This window comes from Phyllobates terribilis, unplaced genomic scaffold (genome assembly GCF_046119375.1).
Source record: "Phyllobates terribilis strain yellow unplaced genomic scaffold, ASM4611937v1 Scaffold_9__5_contigs__length_417890890, whole genome shotgun sequence".
NCBI lineage: Eukaryota > Metazoa > Chordata > Amphibia > Anura > Dendrobatidae > Phyllobates > Phyllobates terribilis.
In genome coordinates, this window is record NW_027362769.1 from 108,546,663 (window position 1) to 108,573,049 (window position 26,387).

A 26,387-nucleotide genomic window follows, 5' to 3' on the forward strand; every position below is an offset into this window, starting at 1 on the left:
ATATAAATGTAAAGCAAAATTGCATAATAAATATAGGGTACTTAGTGAACTATTTTTGATCAAAAAAAGTATACAAGCCGTCCCACCAGCGGCAAGGTGACCCTAAATTGGGACGGTACCTATACTGCCTATATTAAAAACCTTACTGTATATCAAAGTTGAAGTAATGCATATAAAAGGGTAGACAAATAGGACCGGGTCCCAACTCCAGACCACCTAGGCCCGTGGTAAGCTACATATATACTAATCAGCTCAACAAAGGGCATGCCACACCCTTAAATTGCACAGAATGCAAACAAGTCAAAAAACCAGACAATGTGAACTGAGGTCTAAGATGGCAGACATACAAGAAACAGAGGCATGTTCACACTAGCAAAAAAGAAGCAAGACAAAAATATATCTCATACCCTACCATAATTATATATAAATGTAAAGCAAAATTGCATAATAAATATAGGGTACTTAGTGAACTATTTTTGATCAAAAAAAGTATACAAGCCGTCCCACCAGCGGCAAGGTGACCCTAAATTGGGACGGTACCTATACTGCCTATATTAAAAACCTTACTGTATATCAAAGTTGAAGTAATGCATATAAAAGGGTAGACAAATAGGACCGGGTCCCAACTCCAGACCACCTAGGCCCGTGGTAAGCTACATATATACCAATCAGCTCAACAAAGGGCATGCCACACCCTTAAATTGCACAGAATGCAAACAAGTCAAAAAACCAGACAATGTGAACTGAGGTCTAAGATGGCAGACATACAAGAAACAGAGGCATGTTCACACTAGCAAAAAAGAAGCAAGACAAAAATATATCTCATACCCTACCATAATTATATATAAATGTAAAGCAAAATTGCATAATAAATATAGGGTACTTAGTGAACTATTTTTGATCAAAAAAAGTATACAAGCCGTCCCACCAGCGGCAAGGTGACCCTAAATTGGGACGGTACCTATACTGCCTATATTAAAAACCTTACTGTATATCAAAGTTGAAGTAATGCATATAAAAGGGTAGACAAATAGGACCGGGTCCCAACTCCAGACCACCTAGGCCCGTGGTAAGCTACATATATACTAATCAGCTCAACAAAGGGCATGCCACACCCTTAAATTGCACAGAATGCAAACAAGTCAAAAAACCAGACAATGTGAACTGAGGTCTAAGATGGCAGACATACAAGAAACAGAGGCATGTTCACACTAGCAAAAAAGAAGCAAGACAAAAATATATCTCATACCCTACCATAATTATATATAAATGTAAAGCAAAATTGCATAATAAATATAGGGTACTTAGTGAACTATTTTTGATCAAAAAAAGTATACAAGCCGTCCCACCAGCGGCAAGGTGACCCTAAATTGGGACGGTACCTATACTGCCTATATTAAAAACCTTACTGTATATCAAAGTTGAAGTAATGCATATAAAAGGGTAGACAAATAGGACCGGGTCCCAACTCCAGACCACCTAGGCCCGTGGTAAGCTACATATATACCAATCAGCTCAACAAAGGGCATGCCACACCCTTAAATTGCACAGAATGCAAACAAGTCAAAAAACCAGACAATGTGAACTGAGGTCTAAGATGGCAGACATACAAGAAACAGAGGCATGTTCACACTAGCAAAAAAGAAGCAAGACAAAAATATATCTCATACCCTACCATAATTATATATAAATGTAAAGCAAAATTGCATAATAAATATAGGGTACTTAGTGAACTATTTTTGATCAAAAAAAGTATACAAGCCGTCCCACCAGCGGCAAGGTGACCCTAAATTGGGACGGTACCTATACTGCCTATATTAAAAACCTTACTGTATATCAAAGTTGAAGTAATGCATATAAAAGGGTAGACAAATAGGACCGGGTCCCAACTCCAGACCACCTAGGCCCGTGGTAAGCTACATATATACCAATCAGCTCAACAAAGGGCATGCCACACCCTTAAATTGCACAGAATGCAAACAAGTCAAAAAACCAGACAATGTGAACTGAGGTCTAAGATGGCAGACATACAAGAAACAGAGGCATGTTCACACTAGCAAAAAAGAAGCAAGACAAAAATATATCTCATACCCTACCATAATTATATATAAATGTAAAGCAAAATTGCATAATAAATATAGGGTACTTAGTGAACTATTTTTGATCAAAAAAAGTATACAAGCCGTCCCACCAGCGGCAAGGTGACCCTAAATTGGGACGGTACCTATACTGCCTATATTAAAAACCTTACTGTATATCAAAGTTGAAGTAATGCATATAAAAGGGTAGACAAATAGGACCGGGTCCCAACTCCAGACCACCTAGGCCCGTGGTAAGCTACATATATACCAATCAGCTCAACAAAGGGCATGCCACACCCTTAAATTGCACAGAATGCAAACAAGTCAAAAAACCAGACAATGTGAACTGAGGTCTAAGATGGCAGACATACAAGAAACAGAGGCATGTTCACACTAGCAAAAAAGAAGCAAGACAAAAATATATCTCATACCCTACCATAATTATATATAAATGTAAAGCAAAATTGCATAATAAATATAGGGTACTTAGTGAACTATTTTTGATCAAAAAAAGTATACAAGCCGTCCCACCAGCGGCAAGGTGACCCTAAATTGGGACGGTACCTATACTGCCTATATTAAAAACCTTACTGTATATCAAAGTTGAAGTAATGCATATAAAAGGGTAGACAAATAGGACCGGGTCCCAACTCCAGACCACCTAGGCCCGTGGTAAGCTACATATATACCAATCAGCTCAACAAAGGGCATGCCACACCCTTAAATTGCACAGAATGCAAACAAGTCAAAAAACCAGACAATGTGAACTGAGGTCTAAGATGGCAGACATACAAGAAACAGAGGCATGTTCACACTCTCATACCCTACCATAATTATATATAAATGTAAAGCAAAATTGCATAATAAATATAGGGTACTTAGTGAACTATTTTTGATCAAAAAAAGTATACAAGCCGTCCCACCAGCGGCAAGGTGACCCTAAATTGGGACGGTACCTATACTGCCTATATTAAAAACCTTACTGTATATCAAAGTTGAAGTAATGCATATAAAAGGGTAGACAAATAGGACCGGGTCCCAACTCCAGACCACCTAGGCCCGTGGTAAGCTACATATATACCAATCAGCTCAACAAAGGGCATGCCACACCCTTAAATTGCACAGAATGCAAACAAGTCAAAAAACCAGACAATGTGAACTGAGGTCTAAGATGGCAGACATACAAGAAACAGAGGCATGTTCACACTAGCAAAAAAGAAGCAAGACAAAAATATATCTCATACCCTACCATAATTATATATAAATGTAAAGCAAAATTGCATAATAAATATAGGGTACTTAGTGAACTATTTTTGATCAAAAAAAGTATACAAGCCGTCCCACCAGCGGCAAGGTGACCCTAAATTGGGACGGTACCTATACTGCCTATATTAAAAACCTTACTGTATATCAAAGTTGAAGTAATGCATATAAAAGGGTAGACAAATAGGACCGGGTCCCAACTCCAGACCACCTAGGCCCGTGGTAAGCTACATATATACCAATCAGCTCAACAAAGGGCATGCCACACCCTTAAATTGCACAGAATGCAAACAAGTCAAAAAACCAGACAATGTGAACTGAGGTCTAAGATGGCAGACATACAAGAAACAGAGGCATGTTCACACTAGCAAAAAAGAAGCAAGACAAAAATATATCTCATACCCTACCATAATTATATATAAATGTAAAGCAAAATTGCATAATAAATATAGGGTACTTAGTGAACTATTTTTGATCAAAAAAAGTATACAAGCCGTCCCACCAGCGGCAAGGTGACCCTAAATTGGGACGGTACCTATACTGCCTATATTAAAAACCTTACTGTATATCAAAGTTGAAGTAATGCATATAAAAGGGTAGACAAATAGGACCGGGTCCCAACTCCAGACCACCTAGGCCCGTGGTAAGCTACATATATACCAATCAGCTCAACAAAGGGCATGCCACACCCTTAAATTGCACAGAATGCAAACAAGTCAAAAAACCAGACAATGTGAACTGAGGTCTAAGATGGCAGACATACAAGAAACAGAGGCATGTTCACACTAGCAAAAAAGAAGCAAGACAAAAATATATCTCATACCCTACCATAATTATATATAAATGTAAAGCAAAATTGCATAATAAATATAGGGTACTTAGTGAACTATTTTTGATCAAAAAAAGTATACAAGCTGTCCCACCAGCGGCAAGGTGACCCTAAATTGGGACGGTACCTATACTGCCTATATTAAAAACCTTACTGTATATCAAAGTTGAAGTAATGCATATAAAAGGGTAGACAAATAGGACCGGGTCCCAACTCCAGACCACCTAGGCCCGTGGTAAGCTACATATATACCAATCAGCTCAACAAAGGGCATGCCACACCCTTAAATTGCACAGAATGCAAACAAGTCAAAAAACCAGACAATGTGAACTGAGGTCTAAGATGGCAGACATACAAGAAACAGAGGCATGTTCACACTAGCAAAAAAGAAGCAAGACAAAAATATATCTCATACCCTACCATAATTATATATAAATGTAAAGCAAAATTGCATAATAAATATAGGGTACTTAGTGAACTATTTTTGATCAAAAAAAGTATACAAGCCGTCCCACCAGCGGCAAGGTGACCCTAAATTGGGACGGTACCTATACTGCCTATATTAAAAACCTTACTGTATATCAAAGTTGAAGTAATGCATATAAAAGGGTAGACAAATAGGACCGGGTCCCAACTCCAGACCACCTAGGCCCGTGGTAAGCTACATATATACCAATCAGCTCAACAAAGGGCATGCCACACCCTTAAATTGCACAGAATGCAAACAAGTCAAAAAACCAGACAATGTGAACTGAGGTCTAAGATGGCAGACATACAAGAAACAGAGGCATGTTCACACTAGCAAAAAAGAAGCAAGACAAAAATATATCTCATACCCTACCATAATTATATATAAATGTAAAGCAAAATTGCATAATAAATATAGGGTACTTAGTGAACTATTTTTGATCAAAAAAAGTATACAAGCCGTCCCACCAGCGGCAAGGTGACCCTAAATTGGGACGGTACCTATACTGCCTATATTAAAAACCTTACTGTATATCAAAGTTGAAGTAATGCATATAAAAGGGTAGACAAATAGGACCGGGTCCCAACTCCAGACCACCTAGGCCCGTGGTAAGCTACATATATACCAATCAGCTCAACAAAGGGCATGCCACACCCTTAAATTGCACAGAATGCAAACAAGTCAAAAAACCAGACAATGTGAACTGAGGTCTAAGATGGCAGACATACAAGAAACAGAGGCATGTTCACACTAGCAAAAAAGAAGCAAGACAAAAATATATCTCATACCCTACCATAATTATATATAAATGTAAAGCAAAATTGCATAATAAATATAGGGTACTTAGTGAACTATTTTTGATCAAAAAAAGTATACAAGCCGTCCCACCAGCGGCAAGGTGACCCTAAATTGGGACGGTACCTATACTGCCTATATTAAAAACCTTACTGTATATCAAAGTTGAAGTAATGCATATAAAAGGGTAGACAAATAGGACCGGGTCCCAACTCCAGACCACCTAGGCCCGTGGTAAGCTACATATATACCAATCAGCTCAACAAAGGGCATGCCACACCCTTAAATTGCACAGAATGCAAACAAGTCAAAAAACCAGACAATGTGAACTGAGGTCTAAGATGGCAGACATACAAGAAACAGAGGCATGTTCACACTAGCAAAAAAGAAGCAAGACAAAAATATATCTCATACCCTACCATAATTATATATAAATGTAAAGCAAAATTGCATAATAAATATAGGGTACTTAGTGAACTATTTTTGATCAAAAAAAGTATACAAGCCGTCCCACCAGCGGCAAGGTGACCCTAAATTGGGACGGTACCTATACTGCCTATATTAAAAACCTTACTGTATATCAAAGTTGAAGTAATGCATATAAAAGGGTAGACAAATAGGACCGGGTCCCAACTCCAGACCACCTAGGCCCGTGGTAAGCTACATATATACCAATCAGCTCAACAAAGGGCATGCCACACCCTTAAATTGCACAGAATGCAAACAAGTCAAAAAACCAGACAATGTGAACTGAGGTCTAAGATGGCAGACATACAAGAAACAGAGGCATGTTCACACTAGCAAAAAAGAAGCAAGACAAAAATATATCTCATACCCTACCATAATTATATATAAATGTAAAGCAAAATTGCATAATAAATATAGGGTACTTAGTGAACTATTTTTGATCAAAAAAAGTATACAAGCCGTCCCACCAGCGGCAAGGTGACCCTAAATTGGGACGGTACCTATACTGCCTATATTAAAAACCTTACTGTATATCAAAGTTGAAGTAATGCATATAAAAGGGTAGACAAATAGGACCGGGTCCCAACTCCAGACCACCTAGGCCCGTGGTAAGCTACATATATACCAATCAGCTCAACAAAGGGCATGCCACACCCTTAAATTGCACAGAATGCAAACAAGTCAAAAAACCAGACAATGTGAACTGAGGTCTAAGATGGCAGACATACAAGAAACAGAGGCATGTTCACACTAGCAAAAAAGAAGCAAGACAAAAATATATCTCATACCCTACCATAATTATATATAAATGTAAAGCAAAATTGCATAATAAATATAGGGTACTTAGTGAACTATTTTTGATCAAAAAAAGTATACAAGCCGTCCCACCAGCGGCAAGGTGACCCTAAATTGGGACGGTACCTATACTGCCTATATTAAAAACCTTACTGTATATCAAAGTTGAAGTAATGCATATAAAAGGGTAGACAAATAGGACCGGGTCCCAACTCCAGACCACCTAGGCCCGTGGTAAGCTACATATATACCAATCAGCTCAACAAAGGGCATGCCACACCCTTAAATTGCACAGAATGCAAACAAGTCAAAAAACCAGACAATGTGAACTGAGGTCTAAGATGGCAGACATACAAGAAACAGAGGCATGTTCACACTAGCAAAAAAGAAGCAAGACAAAAATATATCTCATACCCTACCATAATTATATATAAATGTAAAGCAAAATTGCATAATAAATATAGGGTACTTAGTGAACTATTTTTGATCAAAAAAAGTATACAAGCCGTCCCACCAGCGGCAAGGTGACCCTAAATTGGGACGGTACCTATACTGCCTATATTAAAAACCTTACTGTATATCAAAGTTGAAGTAATGCATATAAAAGGGTAGACAAATAGGACCGGGTCCCAACTCCAGACCACCTAGGCCCGTGGTAAGCTACATATATACCAATCAGCTCAACAAAGGGCATGCCACACCCTTAAATTGCACAGAATGCAAACAAGTCAAAAAACCAGACAATGTGAACTGAGGTCTAAGATGGCAGACATACAAGAAACAGAGGCATGTTCACACTAGCAAAAAAGAAGCAAGACAAAAATATATCTCATACCCTACCATAATTATATGGTATAATTTTTTTTATCCACCTCCTATGTGACAGTATGTGAAAATTGGATAGCACTTGGATGTCATCCAAGTGCAGTCCGATATATATATATATATATATATATATATATATATATATATATATATATATATATTTTTATTATTATTATTTTATTTTTCCCATGGACACATAGAGTTGCCTTGCCGAATTTGATCCGACGCATGGATCAAAATCAGACATGTCTACATGATTTTCCGAAGTGTATGGCCGTATAGACTATCACAGGTACAGGTGCTATCCTTGGAAAGCACGGATGGCACTTGTATGCGTAACGCAAAAAATCTCGTACGCAAAAAAAATAAAATAAACAAATACACTGGGGAGCAGCGGGAATAAAATAAAAGCAAAAACTGGCTGCTTTTGATCTAGTAACAGATTCTCTTTAAGTGCTATTTCAGTTGGATACGTTGTGCTTAAAGTGTAACTGTCATTTTAATTTTTAATTCACAAATCAATAATACATACGAAATGAGAACGCTTGGAATGTATCTTATCAGAGAAATCCGCTTCTTTCTCTTGAACTGATTATTTAGTCTCAGACTTCTTAATTCCCGGGTAAAATCTGTATTCGGTGAAGACAGATTTTTACATTACTGAGATAGGAGATGACAGTTGGTGCATATAAGATTCTATGAAGGGGAAGGAGCTAGAGGCAGATCTGTTTCCGCCTATCTCTCCTGTCTACATATAATCTTATCAGTAGAAACTGTCATCTCCTATCGCAGTAATGGGAAAGTCTGTTTTCACTGAATACAGATTTTACCAGGAATTTCGAATTTTGAGAATTAAAGATCAGTTCCGGCGGAGAAAGAAGCAGATTTCTCTGATAAAATATATTACAGAGTTACTTATTTTTTGTGTACTATTAATTTTTTTTCAAACAAAAATTAAAACATTGGTTTCTCTTTAGCAGCATTGACATTAGTTGATATTTTATAATGACACTGAATTTCAAGCTGGAAACTTGTCACTTTAACCTTCCTTGATCCAAACCAGAAAATTATATTTTGTTCCACCGCTGAGCGAGTGGAACTGTAAATAGAAAGCCGTCCAGTCTCACTATATAAAAGTAATGATTATTATATATGGACGGTAAGCTGAAGAGTTCAAGAGGTACGATATGTAGCTTGCTGACAGTATTTCATTCAATGATGCCAAGTATAAAAAAGAAAAATGTGTGTGATACATATGTATCTGTAGACCTAAATGTAGACCTGTGACATTATACTGCATGCCATTCAAGGGACAACCCCTGCTTAATCACATCACATCACATTGTGTCGTGGTTCTGCTGCTGCCAGTCAGCAGCCATGTCATTTTGTGTCTACTTACAGAACGGAAAGTTATTACCATGTTTCCCCCAAAATAAGACCTACCAAAAATAAGCCCTAGCATGATTTTACGTGATTTTTAGCGTATTTGTTAAATAAAAGTCCTGCTCTAAAAATAAGCCTTAGTTACAGTCAGGACTGGCGTTGAGGGTAGGAGGGGCAAACTGGTCAATTTCTCAAGGCTCCCACTGTGTGTGTGTGTGTGTTTGTGTATATGTATGTGCTGTGTGTGTATATGTATGTGCTGTGTGTGTATATGTATGTGCTGTGAGTGTGTGTGTGTGATAACAACATGATTATATTTGAATAAATGTTGATTTTTGTTCAAGAATAATGTGAATTGTTGTTCATGGGGGAAAAAAATAAGACATCCCCTGAAAATAAGCCCTAACCCATCTTTCGAAGCAAAATATAATTTTAGACACTGTCTCTTATTTTCGGAGAAACACAATATGAGTTGTGTATCTGGCCCTTTATCAATAAGGAAAGGTTTAATGATTATTTGACACATGCACCTACAAAACTTCCAGATTTCAGAAAGCTTGTCTTCAAAGTTCTTGTGGTACGTGGGAAGATGGAGAAAACAATTAGTCTTCTCAACAGTAGGTGTTAGTGTTTCAGATCCTTCTGTTCTTTTCTTCCTTCAGTGATTGTTATGGTGTCACGTTACCATGGTTTCTATTCCCTTTTGTGCCTGATTCTGAGAAATAGTTTGAAAAAATATATAAAATATTATCTCCATAATATGCTTATCCAGAGTGACATCTTTATTTGAGGTAATCCAGATATAGCATTGGAAGGTAAAGAACACCCTGCACTGCGGAGATGCGGCCATGCACCTTACATGGCCAGTTTGCTGACAGTTCTCTCCAGACTCCCCCCTCCATACACATGCATGCTCATTTTGCGCAAACGTGGATGTGTCAAAATGAAGTAGGCTGCTGCCAGACACCTCTACCAGCGGCTTCCCTCCCTGGGAAACAGTAGTTTCAGGCTTTGTAATTCGGTGGTTGGTTGATCCAGCTGAATTCTTTGCTTCAGAAGAACAACATTTTGTCTTTATGTACTTCAATCAAAATTGACAGATTGTGACTATGCAATGCAACCAAAAATTTTATGTAGCCCCTACATAAAATTGTCTTGCAACAACCATCGATTCATCTCCCTTCTGTCCACTGCTGGGAAGATTCTGGCTCTCCTCTTGCTCAACCGCCTTCTCCAGCACCTTGAGCAAGGTCTACCACCCGAAAGCCAGTGCGGTTTCCATGCAGAACGTGGGACAGCTGATGTGGTCTTTGCGGCACGTCAACTCCAGGAAACGTGCCAGGAGCATTGCAGCAACCTTGTCATTTTCAACATAACCAAGGCTTTCAACACAATTAGCAGAGACAGCCTATGGAAAATCATTGCATAGTTTGGCTGCCCGAGCAAGTTCATCACAATCGTGTGGGAGCTCCATGATTATATGATGGTGAAGATCCTGAATGATGGCGACAAATCTGAGGCCTTCCCAGTTACAAATGGCGTAAAACAAGGCTTTGTACCTGCACCTACCCTGTTCAGTATGCTATTTTCTGCCATGTTGAGAAATACCTTTAGCAACTGTGAAGACTGAATCCATGTCAGGTACAGGGCTGACTGCAAGCTAGTCAACCCCAGACGCCTTAAGGCCGTTACAAAGGTGCATGAGACACTCATCCATGACCTCTTGTTTGCTGAGTCTGCACTCCACGCCAGCACAGAGCAGCAGATGCAGCATGAAATGGACTGTTTTTCACAAGGTTGTGACAACTTCGGTCTTTCTAGTATTGATAACGAGACCGAAGTTATGTACCAACCTGCTCCAGGAAAACCATACCAGCAGCTACTCATTTTGGTTGAGGAGCACAACCTCAAAGCAGTTGACAACTTAACGTACCTGGGCAGCACACAGGCATGCGTACTGACCATGGACACTTAGGTCAAAAACAGAATTGCCAAAGCCAGCATCGCTTTCGGGAGACTGTGTGAGGACGTCAGCGAACAGGACTTGGCCTTACCACCAAGCTGAAGGTCTACTGCGGGGTGGTCCTTACCACACTTTTCTATGCCAGTGAGACCTGGACTGTCTACAGACGGCATGCCAAACAGCTCAATTACTTTTACCTGATCTGTCTTCGCAGACTTCTCCACACCAGGGGGCAAAACAATGTCCCCGACACGGCAATCCTGGAACAAGCTGGGCTCTGCAGCTTTTATACTCTCCTGCTGAAATCCCAAGCCTTGTGGGCTGGACATGTCGTCATAATGCCAGACAGCTGATTGTACAGCAATCGTTTAAGGCAAAGTACTGCATCAGGGAAAGCGAGCAGTCGGGGGCAGAAGAAATGTTACAAAGACTGCTGTAAAGTGTCTCTCAAAAACCTGGAAATTGACATCAGCGAATGGGAGAAGCTGGCCCTGGACTGTCTAGCTTGGCGAGGCAGGATCAACTCAGGAGCACGTGCAGCTGAAGATAGGAGAATCTGAAGCAAAAGAAAGTGAGCTGTGCTCAAGGCACAAGTGTTTTCTTTTGTCCTGACCAAGTCTACCTACTTAAGTCACGTATGTGGACGAGCCTTCAGGGCCCGGATTGGCCTCATCACTCACCTCCTGACCCACAGCCACTGATCATCCTCTAAACACTGACGTCATGGTCATCTTCAACTACAAAGAACGAACAGCATACTTTAATCAAAATTGACAGATTGTGACTATGCATCCAAAAATTTTATGTAGCCCTGTGTTAGATCGGCTCACTCGGCTGCACATAGAGGTAGACTCAGGAACACTGTCACTTTTAATAAACCAGTGGAAGATTTAAAGAATCGCATAAACTAGTGCAATGTTAGCAAAACAAAACACGGCCTTCTCAGCCCAACAGGAAAACATAATGAATGGCACAGTCCTTGTTACTATGGGAATTCGCCTGTTTCAGGAGCACACAACACAAGGTTCAGCTTTCCTTAATATGAAAACACAGCTCCAAAGCTTGCACCTCCAGACCCACCCAACACTGAATGCTCTTGAAAGCTGGGTATTTATCCTCTGGACTCCTTCCACTCTACAGCTGTTCAATCATCCTACCACTAAACATGGCTGATTAACCCCTCTCAGCACTTAATGTGCTGGAGCATTTTCCTAGGTTCTTATCACTGAAGCTAACACCCTCAGTGAAACATATCTCCCCTCCAGTACTTTGCCAGTGACTTTGTCACAAGCCCCTATATTTTTAGATCTAGAAGCCACAGGCACCCAATTGTTTTTTTTTTTTTCAAGCCTGGAGACCTCCTGCATATACATAGATGTATGCAGCCACACTAGAGGGATCATTGGAGCTTAGTGTGTTATTATTAAAGGAGGTGTCCAGGACTTATGTGGAATCTGTCAGCAGGATTTCACACTCTATACTATTTATATGCACATGTAGCTCTTTCAAAGACAAGTCCAGCAATATCTTTACATGGACAGTCCCTTCCTCATTTACTGAGAAATCAGCACTTGAATTGATATGCAAAAGAGGCTGAAGGACTATTTACAGGTCTGAAGCCTCTGTCACTCCAGCTCTATTACCTGCTCAGTCCTGCTTATGACTGACAGCAAGGAGGTGGCACTGGGCAGGAGTAGAGCTCTATCACAGGCCCAGAGCACTTGAAGCATCATTTATATGAGTTGGCTAATTACGCTAAGTAGAAATGTGTAACTGTGTGCAGCTAGCTCCCTCTACTGGCAGCGGCAGGAATCCAGAATGTGAACATGGACAGGTCCACAATGTAAACACTTTCTAATATCAGTTATTAATTTTGCAACCTTAAAATTAGAGTTGGGCACCTTTAACTTCAAAGTATAATCATTTGGATGCCAAGTATTTTTTTTCCATATTATATAAAGCTTAGAGTCTTGGTAAGATCCTGAGCTGTGCTCAATTATCCTCCTTTAGTACATATCTTTTCCTCATCTCTGCAATCATATACTGATTGTTCTCTTCCTTTTCATATGAAAGGCTTCAAAGAATACAAGTTATTGTGGAATCGTTAACCCTTTTAGCTTGGATATTTCTTTGAAATTTATTCTACCATCCCTAAAATCGCCCTATAATTCCCTTGTGCATGACTTCCGGAGGTTTGGCAACCCATGGACAGTGCAGGTAGGAGAATATTCTTGACTGGCTGAGTTCAATGACCATATTATGTTGAAATCTTACGAATTTGTTTGTAATTTTTGTTCCACTGTAATTTTGTAGTAAAATTCATTTAAGTAATTATTGTTTGCTAGCTTATGGGTTTGAGTGTGCAGAATCGGATTATGAGCAGAGCGAGGACTATGCCTACATCTACTGTCTAGAGATGATCGAGCATGCTCGTTGCTCGAGATTTACGAGCATGCTCGGGTGAGCACCTATTATCTTCAGCGTGCTCAGGGGTTAAGTTTTCCTCGCTCTGTGAACATGATTTACGACTGTTTGATAACTTTAATACATGTGAGGAATGCTGAAAAAACAGGCATTCCTCACATGTATTAAAGCTGTCAAAGAGTCGCAAATCATGTTCACGGAGCGACGAAAACTTAACGAGCACGCTGAAAATAATAGGTGCTTGCCTGAGCATGCTCGTAAATCTCGAGCAAGTAGCATGCTCGATCATCACTACTACTATCGTGTTCCATAATGTCATTTTCTGCATATACCTATCTGGGTTTATAAGACATAACACATTTTTATACAGTTTGTGCTTTATTGGTTTAATAATTTAACCTTAAGTATTTTGTTTTCTTAACTGTATCTATTACTTAAACATCTATGGTTATACTAAATGTGGTTTTCTCTCTAAATAAAAAAAAGTTTGGAAGAACTTTTTAAAATTTCCTTTCTCGTAAAGCGAGAGCATATCTCCAAACATCAAGGACTGGACTGCCAACAATCCTAAAAATGAAAGGGGATGCAGCAGCACTTGTTGTGAAAGAAAAAAATGTAAAGGGGCTTTTGCACTTGGTTGATTCTTGGTACTCCTTATCAGAAAATGATGGTGGTATGTGTCGTCATTTTGAGATAAGAAATCCCATTTAAGATAAAAACTGTTGTCTTGTATAAAAAAAAGGTAACTTGATTCCTGACAAAACCACCTTGCTTATACTTGGGGCGTATAGCGATTTTATTTAGGCAGTATTCTTTATTTGCACAGTTAGGCCATATCTAATTCAACAAGCAGAATAGAAAATTAAATATAGGAGTATAGTTACAGTTGAAGTTGATTGTATCAGTGATATTATGTTGCCCCAGACATGGGCTTTGTGAAATCTAGACATGCTCTGACATTTCAGAAAGCTATGCTTTACTCTAAAACCCCTATGGCCTTTCAGACTAAAAACGCGTCGTGCAACGGGACAGAAGTCTACTACGCGGCAGCTGCTGGCTTCTCCTTGCCTAGATCTACTTGATTTACGGGTCTGTTTGCATACAGGGAGAGATCTGTCAGTGAAGCTAAGCTGGAGGGATCTGCCCGGTGGAGTCTTCTTGTACCCAGCTGTTTTTTTTTTTTTGGACATGTTTTCTCTGAATCATAGCAGCCAGTGTTAAACTTCTCATTTAGCCCCTAAATTTTTTTTTCTATGATAATTGAAGATTCCATTCATCAGCCTTTCTCTTTTCAGTTCACAGGATGTCCTGTCGTATTTTAAGCCTTCCAACATCTTGATGCCTGTTTTTATTCTAGTTCTTAAAACGGGGTACCAGATTGCTCAACTTATGCCATTGTGATCCCTATGTTATAGTTTCCAAATTGTTCATTTTGAAAGAATCCACTTTAGTGTGATGAGCTGCATAAAAATATTTTGATTTAGTTAAAGTTTGTCACTTGCCTGGTGGCACTTAACATGTGGCCTCTAAGTGGCTTTTTTAAGAGTTGAGTGTACAGTATGGGGCACATGTTCTCAGACTTCTTATGAACTGCATCCATGGTTATTTCTGATGCACAGTAGCCCTTTGAGCTGTTTACGGGGTTTGAAGCCTTGTAGCCCTTTAGAACAGTGAATTTTTGAAGTTGCCGAGCCCCACCATGTCACACCACTTATGTCATTCAGCCAGGACATGAAAGGTTTCCTAAAAACAGCGTGATTTTTAGCAGGCTCACCACAGAGCTTCTTTTGTCAGACACCAAAGAGTTAGCGCTTGGCCTCTCTCCAAGAATAAAGAATACTTACCCTTGTGCCATTCTGTCCCATTTTGCTGAGATTCTGGCAGCAGATGCTTTTCAGTGTAATTGTTGGCACGGGAGCCAAGCTGAATTCTGAATAGGCTTTTCCTAGTAAATGACGAGGTCGTTGAAGCTCTCGGTCTGCAACAGTTCACTGTATTGATTAAGTTCAATAGTAGGGTTTCTTGTAAGAACATGCGGCATCTTCAGCTCAGACGGGTAAAAAAAAGAAGCCACAGTTCTGCCTGTAAAAAAAAAAAAAATCTCAGATGGACTGATGTTTTTTTTTTCCACCAATGTAATGAACTGACTTGTAGAAATTACTCCACAGAGCAGAAGAAAAAGGTCTTCTGGCTCTTTTTTCCTACCATATAAATTGCAAAAAAGTCATTTATTTTCTAAATAAAATCATTGCTTTCTTTATTGAGGCAGATTCGGAAACCAGACTAGAAACTTCAGGCTCTACCATGACGGGAAACACTTTGTCGGAGAGAAGAGATTTGAATCCATCCATGACCTCGTGACAGACGGCCTGATCACCCTGTACATTGAGACCAAGGCGGCCGAGTACATCGCCAAGATGACAATAAACCCAATTTATGAACATATAGGCTACACAACTTTGAACAGAGAGCCGGCACATAAGAAACAAATGCCGGCTGTGAAAGAAGAGCAGGGCGAGAAGGAGTCTTCAGGAGAAGATGCCGTGGTGGAGAAAAGGGTAAGTTTTACATTAATTTCCCTTCTTTCTTTTTTTTTTAGATAAGAGTTGAGTAATTATGTGAAGTCTTGTCCAGGGTTATTAAGTTCACGCGGCTGTTTTTTTTGACATGGTGTTTTCCTCAGAGTGAGCGCCAAACTGCCGAGTTACTCCGCCATTGACATTTATGATCTAATGGCGCTTCTACTTTTGGAGCATTGTGATTGCGGCCATCGCACAATTGCCGAGGTTGGGGTGAAAAAAAAGAGAGTGGACCCATGTAAACACTCCAGCAGCACTCAAGTCAATACATAGCTTCCCCCTCTTTCCCAATTTGTGCAATGTACTGGACACCCATTTATTTCACACGACCTGGTCCCAAACTGTCAGGATTTAGGGGTTCGGCTATGGAAGACCTGGTTGTCATTACACTGCTGCTTGGCTCAGTGAGCTAAAGAGGTAGAGAGAATTTTTAAAAACTTTATCATTGAAAACATCTCCTCTTAAATGAGTAAGTAGTTTAAAAAAAATTAATAAATTTAATCTGACATCTCAAAATCTAGAACAGGGGTCCCCAACCTTTCCTAATTTGAAGGCCACATATAGCTCTGACAGATGGTTGTAAGCCGCATAGTATGCAAATAAAATAGATGCCCCATTTGTGCCTTTTTTTAAGGTTATAATTTTGTGAATACTCCATTTTAAAGCAATGGTAAATTCCGCATTTACTAGGCTCGAAATCACACTATTCTGTTTAAAAAAAAAAAAAAACGTATTGTAGCGTATTTTATTGTGATTCTTCTAATCGTTCTCAACCTTTTATAAGTGATTTTTTTATAATTATGTTTTGATCTGGAGTGTATATGATTATTCTGCACGAATCGGGGCCTCTGCATATCAGATTAAAGCATTTTTTTAATATTTATTTTATGTACTTTTCTTTTCTATCCGTTTTTTGTTCAAATACAAAATTTGTCATGGAAACCGCTAAACTGTTATATGACTTTGTCTTTTAAAAGGAACCTGTCATGTTAAGAAACACTCTTTTCCTGTACATAGAATGGTAATTTGCAGGCAAGTAGTGTTTAAATCCTTTGTAGCCAGCAGTGGCTGCAGGGAGAAAATTAATTTATATCCTCCCTGCAGCCGCTCGCTTCCAGTCATCGAGGCGGTTATAGTTGCGCTCACTACAAAGTGAGCATGGCTCTAATCACTCAGTCACTTTGATAGCCTGCTCTGTATCTATACAGGGAGTTATTGCAGCACACTCACTGTACAGTGAGCGGTGATTGTAACTTCTCACTGCACCAAGTACCTGTTGAGAGAAAATGAATGTAATTTTCTCCCTGCAGCTTCTTCTCTATTAAGTCAGCTACACAGGATTTATACATGATTTACCTGCAGATTACCCCTATATTTACAGGTAAATGGTGTTTCTCAAGTTGACAGGCTCCCTTTAAATACTAGTAAGGCTCTTGTAAGTGCTCTTAACACATGTTTTATCCTAGCATATGATTTTTTTCCCCTTGGATGGACTGGACCGGTTTGTTATATCTTGAATTTTGGTCCAATGTGTCTTGTTTAGAGCCATGACTGGGCAGTTAATTTACAGGGCTATAGTCTGTTCAGAAATGACCGTACAAACAAGCGAGGGGGGGTGTGTGTTTATATGTAAAATCATCCTTAAAACCCATCTTGCGTGAGAATATATGTGAATATAATGAAAATGTAGAGTCCTTGTGGGTGGAGATAAGGGGAGGGGGAAAAAATAATAAATTACTGATAGGAGTTTGTTATAAGTCTCCAAAAATAATGGAAGTAGCGGAGAATATCCCCATAAAGCAAATAGATGAAGCAGCGACTCAAGGAGAAGTCATTGTTATGGGAGACTTCAACTACCCTGAAATACATTGGGGAACAGAAACCTGTAGTTCCAGCAAAGGAAATTAGGTTTTTGACTACTATGAGAGACAATTACCTTTCACAACTGGTTCAGGACCCAACAAGAAGGGGGGCACTGCTAGACCTAATATTAACCAATAGGCCAGACCGCATATCAAATATACGAGTTGGGGGTCACTTGGGTAATAGTGATCACAAAATAATACGTTTTCATGTAACCTTTAATAAGATGTGTAGTAGAGGGGTTACAAGGACACTAAACTTCAGGAAGGCAAATTTTCATCGGTTAAGAAATGATCTTAGTGCAATAAACTGGGATGATATCCTGAGACATAAAACTACACAAAGCAAATGGGAGACATTTATTAACATCCTGAATAGGACCTGTGCACAATATATACCCTATGGGAATAAACATGCTAGAAATAGGAGGAAACCACTATGGCTAAATAGAGCTGTAAGGGGCGCAATAAGTGACAAAAAGAAAGCATTTAGAGAACTAAAGCAAGTAGGTAGTGATGAGGCATTAAATAAATATAGAAAATGAAATAAATTATGTAAAAACCAAATCAAGGCAGCAAAGATTGAGGCAGAGAGAATCATTGCCAGAGAAAGTAAAAATAACCCCAAAATATTCTTTAACTACATAAATAGTAAAAAACTAAAAAATGATAGTGTTGGCCCCCTTAAAAATAGTCTGGGTGAAATGGTGGATGAGGAAAAAGCCAATATGCTAAATGATTTTTTTTCAACCTTATTTACATAAGAAAATCGCATGACAGAAAACATGATCAGTGATAACAAAAATTCTCCATTAAATGTCACTTGCTTAACCCAGCAGGAAGTACGGCGGCGTCTAAAAATCACTAAGGTTGACAAATCCCCGGGCCCGGATGGGATACACCCGCGAGTACTGCAGGAATTAAGTAACGTCATAGATAGACCATTATTTTTAATCTTTAAAGATTCCATAATAACAGGGTCTGTACCACAGGACAGGCGTATAGCAAATGTGGTGCCAATATTCAAAAAGGGGACAAAAACTGAACTTGGAAATTATAGGCCGGTAAGCTTAACCTCTACTGTGGGTAAAATCCTGGAGGGTTTCCTAAGAGATGCTATACTAGAGTATCTGAAGAAGAATAACCTCATGACCCAATATCAACATGGGTTTACGAGGGACCGTTCCTGTCAGACTAATCTGATCAGCTTTTATGAGGAGGTAAGTTCCGGACTGGACCAAGGAAATGCAGTGGATGTTGTGTATATGGACTTTTCAAAAGCTTTTGATACGGTTCCACACAAAAGGTTGATACATAAAATGAGAACAATGGGGATAGGGGAAAATATATGTATGTGGGTTAAGAATTGGCTCAGTGATAGGAAACAAAGGGTGGTTATTAATGGAAAACACTCAGACTGGGTCTCAGTTAACAGTGGGGTACCACAGGGGTCAGTATTGGGCCCCCTTCTTTTTAACATATTTATTAATGACCTTGTAGGGGGGCATACAGAGTAATATTTCAATATTTGCAGATGACACTAAACTCTGCAGGGTAATCAATACAGAGGAGGACAATTTTATATTACAGGAGGATCTATGTAAACTAGAAGCTTGGGCTGATAAATGGCAAATGAGCTTTAATGGGGATAAATGTAAGGTAATGCACTTGGGCAGAGGAAATAAAATGTATAATTATATGCTTAATTGTAAAACACTGGGCAAAGCTGTCACTGAAAAATACCTGGGTGTATTGGTGGACGACAAGCTCACGTTTAGTGGCCAGTGTCAGGCAGCTGCTGCAAAGGCAAATAAAATAATGGGATGCATTAAAAGAGACATAGATGCTCATGAGGAGAACATAATTTTACCTCTATACAAGTCATTAGTGCGACCGCACTTAGAATACTGTGTACAGTTCTGGTCTCCGGTGTATAAGAAAGACATAGCTGAACTAGAGCGGGTGCAGAGAAGAGCGACCAAGGTTATTAGAGGACTGGGGGGTCTGCAATACCAAGACAGGTTATTACACTTGGGGTTATTTACTGTGGAGAAAAGAAGGCTTAGGGGTGATCTTATTACTATGTACAAGTATATGAGGGGACAGTACAAAGACCTTTCTACTGATCTTCTTACTCTGAGGTCTGAGACGGGGACAAGGGGGCATCTTCTACGTCTGGAGGAAAGAAGGTTTAATCACAATCACAGACGCGGGTTCTTTACTGTAAGAGCAGTGAGACTATGGAACTCTCTGCCGCATGATGTTGTAATGAGGGATTCACTGTTAAAATTTAAGAAGGGCATGGATGCCTTTCTTGGAAAAGTATAATATTACAGGTTATAAATACTAGATCCCTTGATAGGGCGTTGATCCAGGGAACTAGTCTGATTGTCGTATGGAGTCGGGAAGGAATTTTTTTCCCCAATGTGGAGCTTAGTGTTTGCCACATGGGTTTTTTTTTGCCTTCCTCTGGATCAACAAGTTAGGCTATGGGTTGAACTAGATGGAGTTAGTCTTCCTTCAACCTTAAAACTATGTTACTATATCAAACATACAAGCGGGGAAGGTATTTTCTGTCTACTCAACTAATTGAATAATAATACTTTCTAAAATTGTGACTTTAAAGACAATCATGCAGTCATACTGTTATATTCTACATCTTTTTTTCTTTAGTTAATACAAAGCCTAAAAAAAGTATTTAAGATCAGCAGTCCTATATCTGTCTCCTCCAAGTCATACTCACTGGGGTTTAAGGTGCTACTGTATGGGGGTGTTTCAGCATGGCTTTCACCTAAAAAGGGGTATTGACACACAGTTCTCCTCTCTTCCTGGCACTATCAGTTAGATCTGTGTGGTCAGTCCTCCCATATGGCTATGTGCCCACGTTGCATTTATGAAGCAGAAAATTTCTGCTGCATAAATGCAAGTCCTCTCCCGGAAAAACGCATGCGGAATTCCGCACGCGTTTATCGCGCATTTTTCGCGCGTTTATCACGCGTTTTCCACATGCGGAATTGCCTTGCGTTTTTTATGCATTGGACAAAGGCAATTCCGCTTGCGGAAACGCAAAATTAAATGACATGCTGCGGATTTTTGAACGCGGCATAAACGCTGCGGAAAAATCCGCAGCATGTGCATAGAACTTGCGGAATCCCATTGGGGACCATGGGGTGCGGATATACATGTGTTTTTCAAGCGTTTACGCTGCGGAAATTCCGCAGCATATACGCTTGAAAAATGCTACGTGGGCACATAGCCTATCACACAGAGAAAGTCGGTTCTAAGGTCTAAGATTCTCTGAGGGCTTTTTTTTTTCTTCCCTGCTTGACGCCTCCTACTTGTGATTGGGCAGCATCATGCAGGGAAAAAGTAAACCCCTCCCGAGAGAAGAATCTCTGTTAATGCCTATTTGGTTATAGTGGAAATTGGCATATGGATTTTACAAGCCAATATTTCAGTAACAGAGATGAGAAATAAAAAATGTTTTATTTAGATCTTCAGCCACTTTATCGTCATCTGGCCAGTTTAGCGTGTAAAAATTGGTGAAAGGTCCTCTTTAAGCAGCGCATCAACTAGCAGTCCCTGTGTCCGCAGAGTTCACCTTGTTTTCTCTGGATTACATTGGTGGATACGTAGGTTTCCAGGGTCTTGTTTCCCTTAAGCTCATGAAGGATATTCCTCAGATTACCCTAAATTTTCATGTTTTGAGCTGTACTAAATTCAGAAGTTCAACCCATTTGTATTCTGAAGCTTTGCTCAAGTAACGCAGTACTTCAAAGGCACGGAGCATGCACAAAATATTTTGGGGAAGGGTTGACATCTCTGATTTTTGCAGTCTTTACTGTCTGGATATTTTTAACAGAAGCTGAAAAGTTTACCAGCCTGTAAATTATTCTGTTCATCAAGGATATAAAACGTGAAATCTTTTCACCTGACTAGCTCTCGACTGTCAGAAGTTGGCAGCTCAGAAATGTTATATTGTAAACTTTTTTTTTTGTATTTTTTTTCTTTATTTTTGATATTGATCAAAACTTCTTGTGATGTAATTGGGTTCTTTGGCTTCAAAGCTACGTGCTGTGTATTCTCCATTCGCCTTCCTAAGGGAACAGAACACATTAAATTGTACATCCAAGGTCCATTCACGTGGACCAGTTATCTGGGCAGTGCAAGTGGCAAGCAGTGGGGTTCTCTGTATGATGTCCTGATAGGAGCAAGGGACAGAGGACATAGTCCACTAATATCCTCAGTTTAAAATTCCCTCGATTTTATGATCCAGCGTATGATACTGATCATAGACATGTTAAAATATAATTTATAGAGTTGCAGTGATTGCATCGTTACAGATTGATTGACCACTGATATAAGTCCCATACAATTACTACATGCATCCCCATCTCATTTCTGCTTTATGGAGAGTGATATGCCAGGGTAAGGAGGCTTATAGGCCATACAATGATCAACTGGGAAATTAAATATGCAAATTGTCTCTTCAGAGAGTAAGAGGACAGGAACTCTAGTGCCACCTATTGGAAGTAGCAATCCTAAAAGTCAATATCGACCCTTTAACGAGTCTTGCCACAAGACTTAAGAGCCACCCCAGATTCTCAATTTACAGACACATGATTCGGGGTGTTTACCCCTCCTCAGTGCAAAGCAAGAGATTTGATTTGGTTGTATGAGAGCCCACTGACTAAGGACTAAGAGGTAACGTTTCTCCTTATGGAGAGTGACATGCCAGGGTAACGAAGCATTTAGGCCGTGCAATGCTCCTCTGGGAAATTAAATGATTACATTTTACCCTAAGTCATGTGGCAAGGCTTGTTACAGGTTCGATTATTGACTTTTAGGATTGCTGCTTCTAATAGGTGGCAGTAGACAATCCTCTCTGAAAAGACAATTTCCACATGCTCTAAAATAGTCACTTAAAAAGTTGCGGACAAGCGGCACAAATGTTTTGGACTTGAATGTCTTTAGAACTCTTGCTGCTCATCACATGACGCTCTGTAGTACAATTCTAATGGTTCTCTGATTGCTGTTTTATATTTTATTAATTATTTTTTCCTTGCAGTTGACTCCAAATATGCCAATTAATTGACAACTGGACTCACTGCTTAGTGTTTAAAGGGCAAGAACCTGACGTGCCCCCCCCCCCGACACCATCCAGTCGTTGTGGTCAGTGTCAGAGCGTGTGATTGCTTGCTAGAGAGCCGTTCTGCCGGTGTCCGTACTGACTGGGCGGTGTCCGTACTGACTGGGCGGTGTCCGTACTGACTGGGCGGTGTCCGTACTGACTGGGCGGTGTCCGTACTGACTGGGCGGTGTCCGTACTGACTGGGCGGTGTCCGTACTGACTGGGCGGTGTCCGTACTGACTGGGCGGTGTCCGTACTGACTGAGCGGTGTCCGTACTGACTGGACGGTGTCCACCGCTCAGGTCCATCCCCATTATACCTTCAGTGTTCATCTGCAATTGGAGAACCTCAGTCGATAAAGAAGTCAGTTTTACTTTTTGGGGGTCAAGACAGATCCTCTCTGCTAAAGAGTTCCCTTTGCATTCGTCACTTTTATTTTTTTCCTAGTGCGAAACTTTGACTGTGGTGCCCGCTACTGCTTTCTAGCACAACTCTAAAAAGGCAATTGTAGTGATATAAAACCATGTCGAGTATCACCAGCGATTAAACAGCTGCTCATAAGTGGATTGTAAACGCGGTCTCATTCTATGGGTCTGTTTATACTGCACATTTCAGTATATAACACGGCCGCCCCTGAAATGCAGTCACACACTGCACGGTATATAACATCCCGTGTCCTATTTACTAACATTATCCCATTAGGAATTTACATTCCTAGAACTGATTGTATAAGCCACATGAAAAAACTCTCCCTTGTCTGCTAAGTTTCTTCGGAAATAAATTTCTAGGTTTGTGGCTCAGTATCAAGATCAGAAGTCTGAAAATGGTTCCTTGTTTATAAGAAAGTGATAAGACATTGTCGTACATTTCTGATTCCAAGAAATAAGGACCGTGGAGTACAGACCCTTGAGGTCCAGAAATCCATTATTTATGACTATTTGTGACCATGTGAGAAGAGTTACAGAATGTTATTAGCCGAGATCCCTCTTGACAAGGACTTTATTTTCCATGGAATTTTATAATTTATTATTTATGATTAACAAATTAAAGCTTCATTCTGTAACACCATAGTATGCAAACATTGAATATATGAAATTAGAATGGCATTACTGCTATAGAACATAAGTTAAAAATGAAGATACTTGGCGTGTAAATGGGCCAATTTGTATGTGCCCAATAGCCAACGACAAGGCAATCTTCTCTGCTGAGAGCCTAACCTAATTTCATACATCTCCCGTGCTTAAAGTCTACAATTATATGGGTAGGTAGGATCAAGCTGTGATTTAAATTGATAATTGTGGGCTTTAAGCCTGGGACCGATATCATATTGGGTTAGGTACCCAGCAGAGAAGATCGCCTTGTTGTTGGCTATTGGGTACACATGAATAGGCCAATTTACGCGCTAAGTATCTTCAATTTTAACTTGTGGGGTGGTGCACTGAGTCTCTTCGCCACACCAAAGGGCAAAGATCACCCTAATTGGCATGTATGATTGCATCCATTTTGCAGAAACTGACGTTTAGAGATCACAACAATAAAGGTGCAATTTTTATAGGGGCTATGTCCCCTAAAATCCTATGTGTTTAATTTATACTTTCAGTTTGGGTTGACAGACCCCCTTTAAGACCCATATACACATTAAAGTTGAGGAAAATTAACCAGAATGATTTTTCATAGGGTAAAAAAAGAATGATCTTTTTAGCCGACCGATCACAAATAGTCATAGTTTCAAATCAAGTGGACTGTGTTTAGATTTTTTTTTTTTATCGTTTTTCTTTAGACTGTAGATTTTTTTTTCTGAGAAGGATGATTTGCCTGTGGACAATTTTTCGTTCAAAGAATTTTCCCAAAAAGTTTTTTTCGTTGTGTGATGTCATTGAATATGTATAGCCGGATTACATGACTGCAACAGGCAATATGGCTAAGATGTGTGTGGCTCTATCGGCCTTACAATAACTTGTTAAATTTGTGTAAGCAGTCATCCAACCAGCAGTATACGCTAATCTAATATGTATGGGGACTTTTACAAATATCCCCATTGGCTTGAAAGTGCCAGTGTTGAGACACAAAGATTTGAGTTACAGACATTTACAAGATGTCTAAGGGTCATTATAATTAGTATAGTGAGTAAAGAAAGCTAGAATGTCTTGGGCATCATTGAGGGGTGTCAGTGACTCTCTTCCAGGAGCACCTACTGCACGTCCTTTTCAATAACTTCTTGGTGTACCCCACCCTGAACTCCAGAATGCTGTACAGCAGGTGCTCTCTCCTTACCATCTTCTGGCATGTTATAGAAGCCCTTGTTTAACGTGGCGTTGTCTCTTTAAGGAGGGTCTAAACTATATTCCATATACAGTGTAGGTGGAGGGCAGAAGTGGTCTACAACCTCCTTAGCCCATACTAATGCATTGAGACACTTTATAGTAAACTTTTTTTTTTATCATTTGATGTCTACATTTGGGATGATGGTTTTTCATTTTGATCATACAAATATAGCAAATATCTAAAGTAAGTTGTTTGCAAATTACTAGTTAAGCACAGATGTTATAACCGGCTATTCTCCTCAGCTGTTGTAACCTTCATAAACAACGTGGTCTTCATCCATTCCTGTGTTCATTTCCTGGAGCTCCGCCATGGTTCACTTAGTCCTTTCTGGTCCTGCTTTCTGCCATTGCCTTCTGCTCTACAGAAAAATGTCTGCGGCATTTACGATCTACCTATATCTCCTGCTTGTCTGATTATTTTTTGGCTCATTGTTCTTACCTTAGACTTCTAGTTTCCTATCCGCTATTAAAAACGAAGCATAAGCCAATATTAACTTCAAATCCATTAATGACCCTGTGGCTCTTCTTTCTGGTTCATAACAATTGCAATCACCTTAACGCTACCTGCAGAGCAGTAGAAGACTTTTTAGAAGTCTCCGATTGAACACATAAGAGTAGGTTGTGTTCCCTACAGCACCTTGCAGTCTTCTGTGACGTCTGCATGTTCAATATATCATGAATGGAAACGATTTCTGTAAAACGCTGTGCTAATATAAATAACTAGAGGCCATCGCAGTCTAAACAGGATACAACCTCTGTGAATCAGAATTTGGCAAGTCGACTTCTGTGGAAACATGGATCTAAGTGAAGCTGTGAATCAACACAAGTCTGGGGCAACTGACGGCGGGAAGTGGAATCATTGATCACTGATAGCGGTTATGGTAAATGGGCTATGGACTAACAAGAACAAGCCTATAACAAAGGCCCCGAAATATAATGTTTTGTCACTTCCAAATTTTACAGTAAATTAGATTTTATTTCACATAAGCACACAAGGGAAAAAAACCTTTGGGGTAGTCTAACCGGCCACTAAAATCTACAGTATGTAACCTATACTTACTATCAGTTCACCCCAAGTCATTAATGCTTCTGGGCATCAAAGGCGAGGATCCCCCTCCTCTGAGCTCTCTGCTCAGAGGAGTGGGATCCTCGCATTTGTAGTTGTTTAGCATCAGTGGCTCCCATTTTGGTGTATC

The 26,387-nt window shown here is 39.7% G+C and overlaps 1 protein-coding gene across 1 annotated transcript in view; it reads left to right on the forward strand.

Moving 5' to 3' along the window:
- Window positions 1–26,387, forward strand: part of CHN1 (chimerin 1) — a 120,491-nt gene that overhangs the window by 46,352 nt on the left and 47,752 nt on the right. Inside the window, exon 7 of the mRNA XM_073646898.1 lies at window positions 15,565–15,853. Coding sequence (XP_073502999.1) covers window positions 15,565–15,853 — 289 coding nt within the window. The remainder of the gene's footprint in view (window positions 1–15,564; window positions 15,854–26,387) is intronic.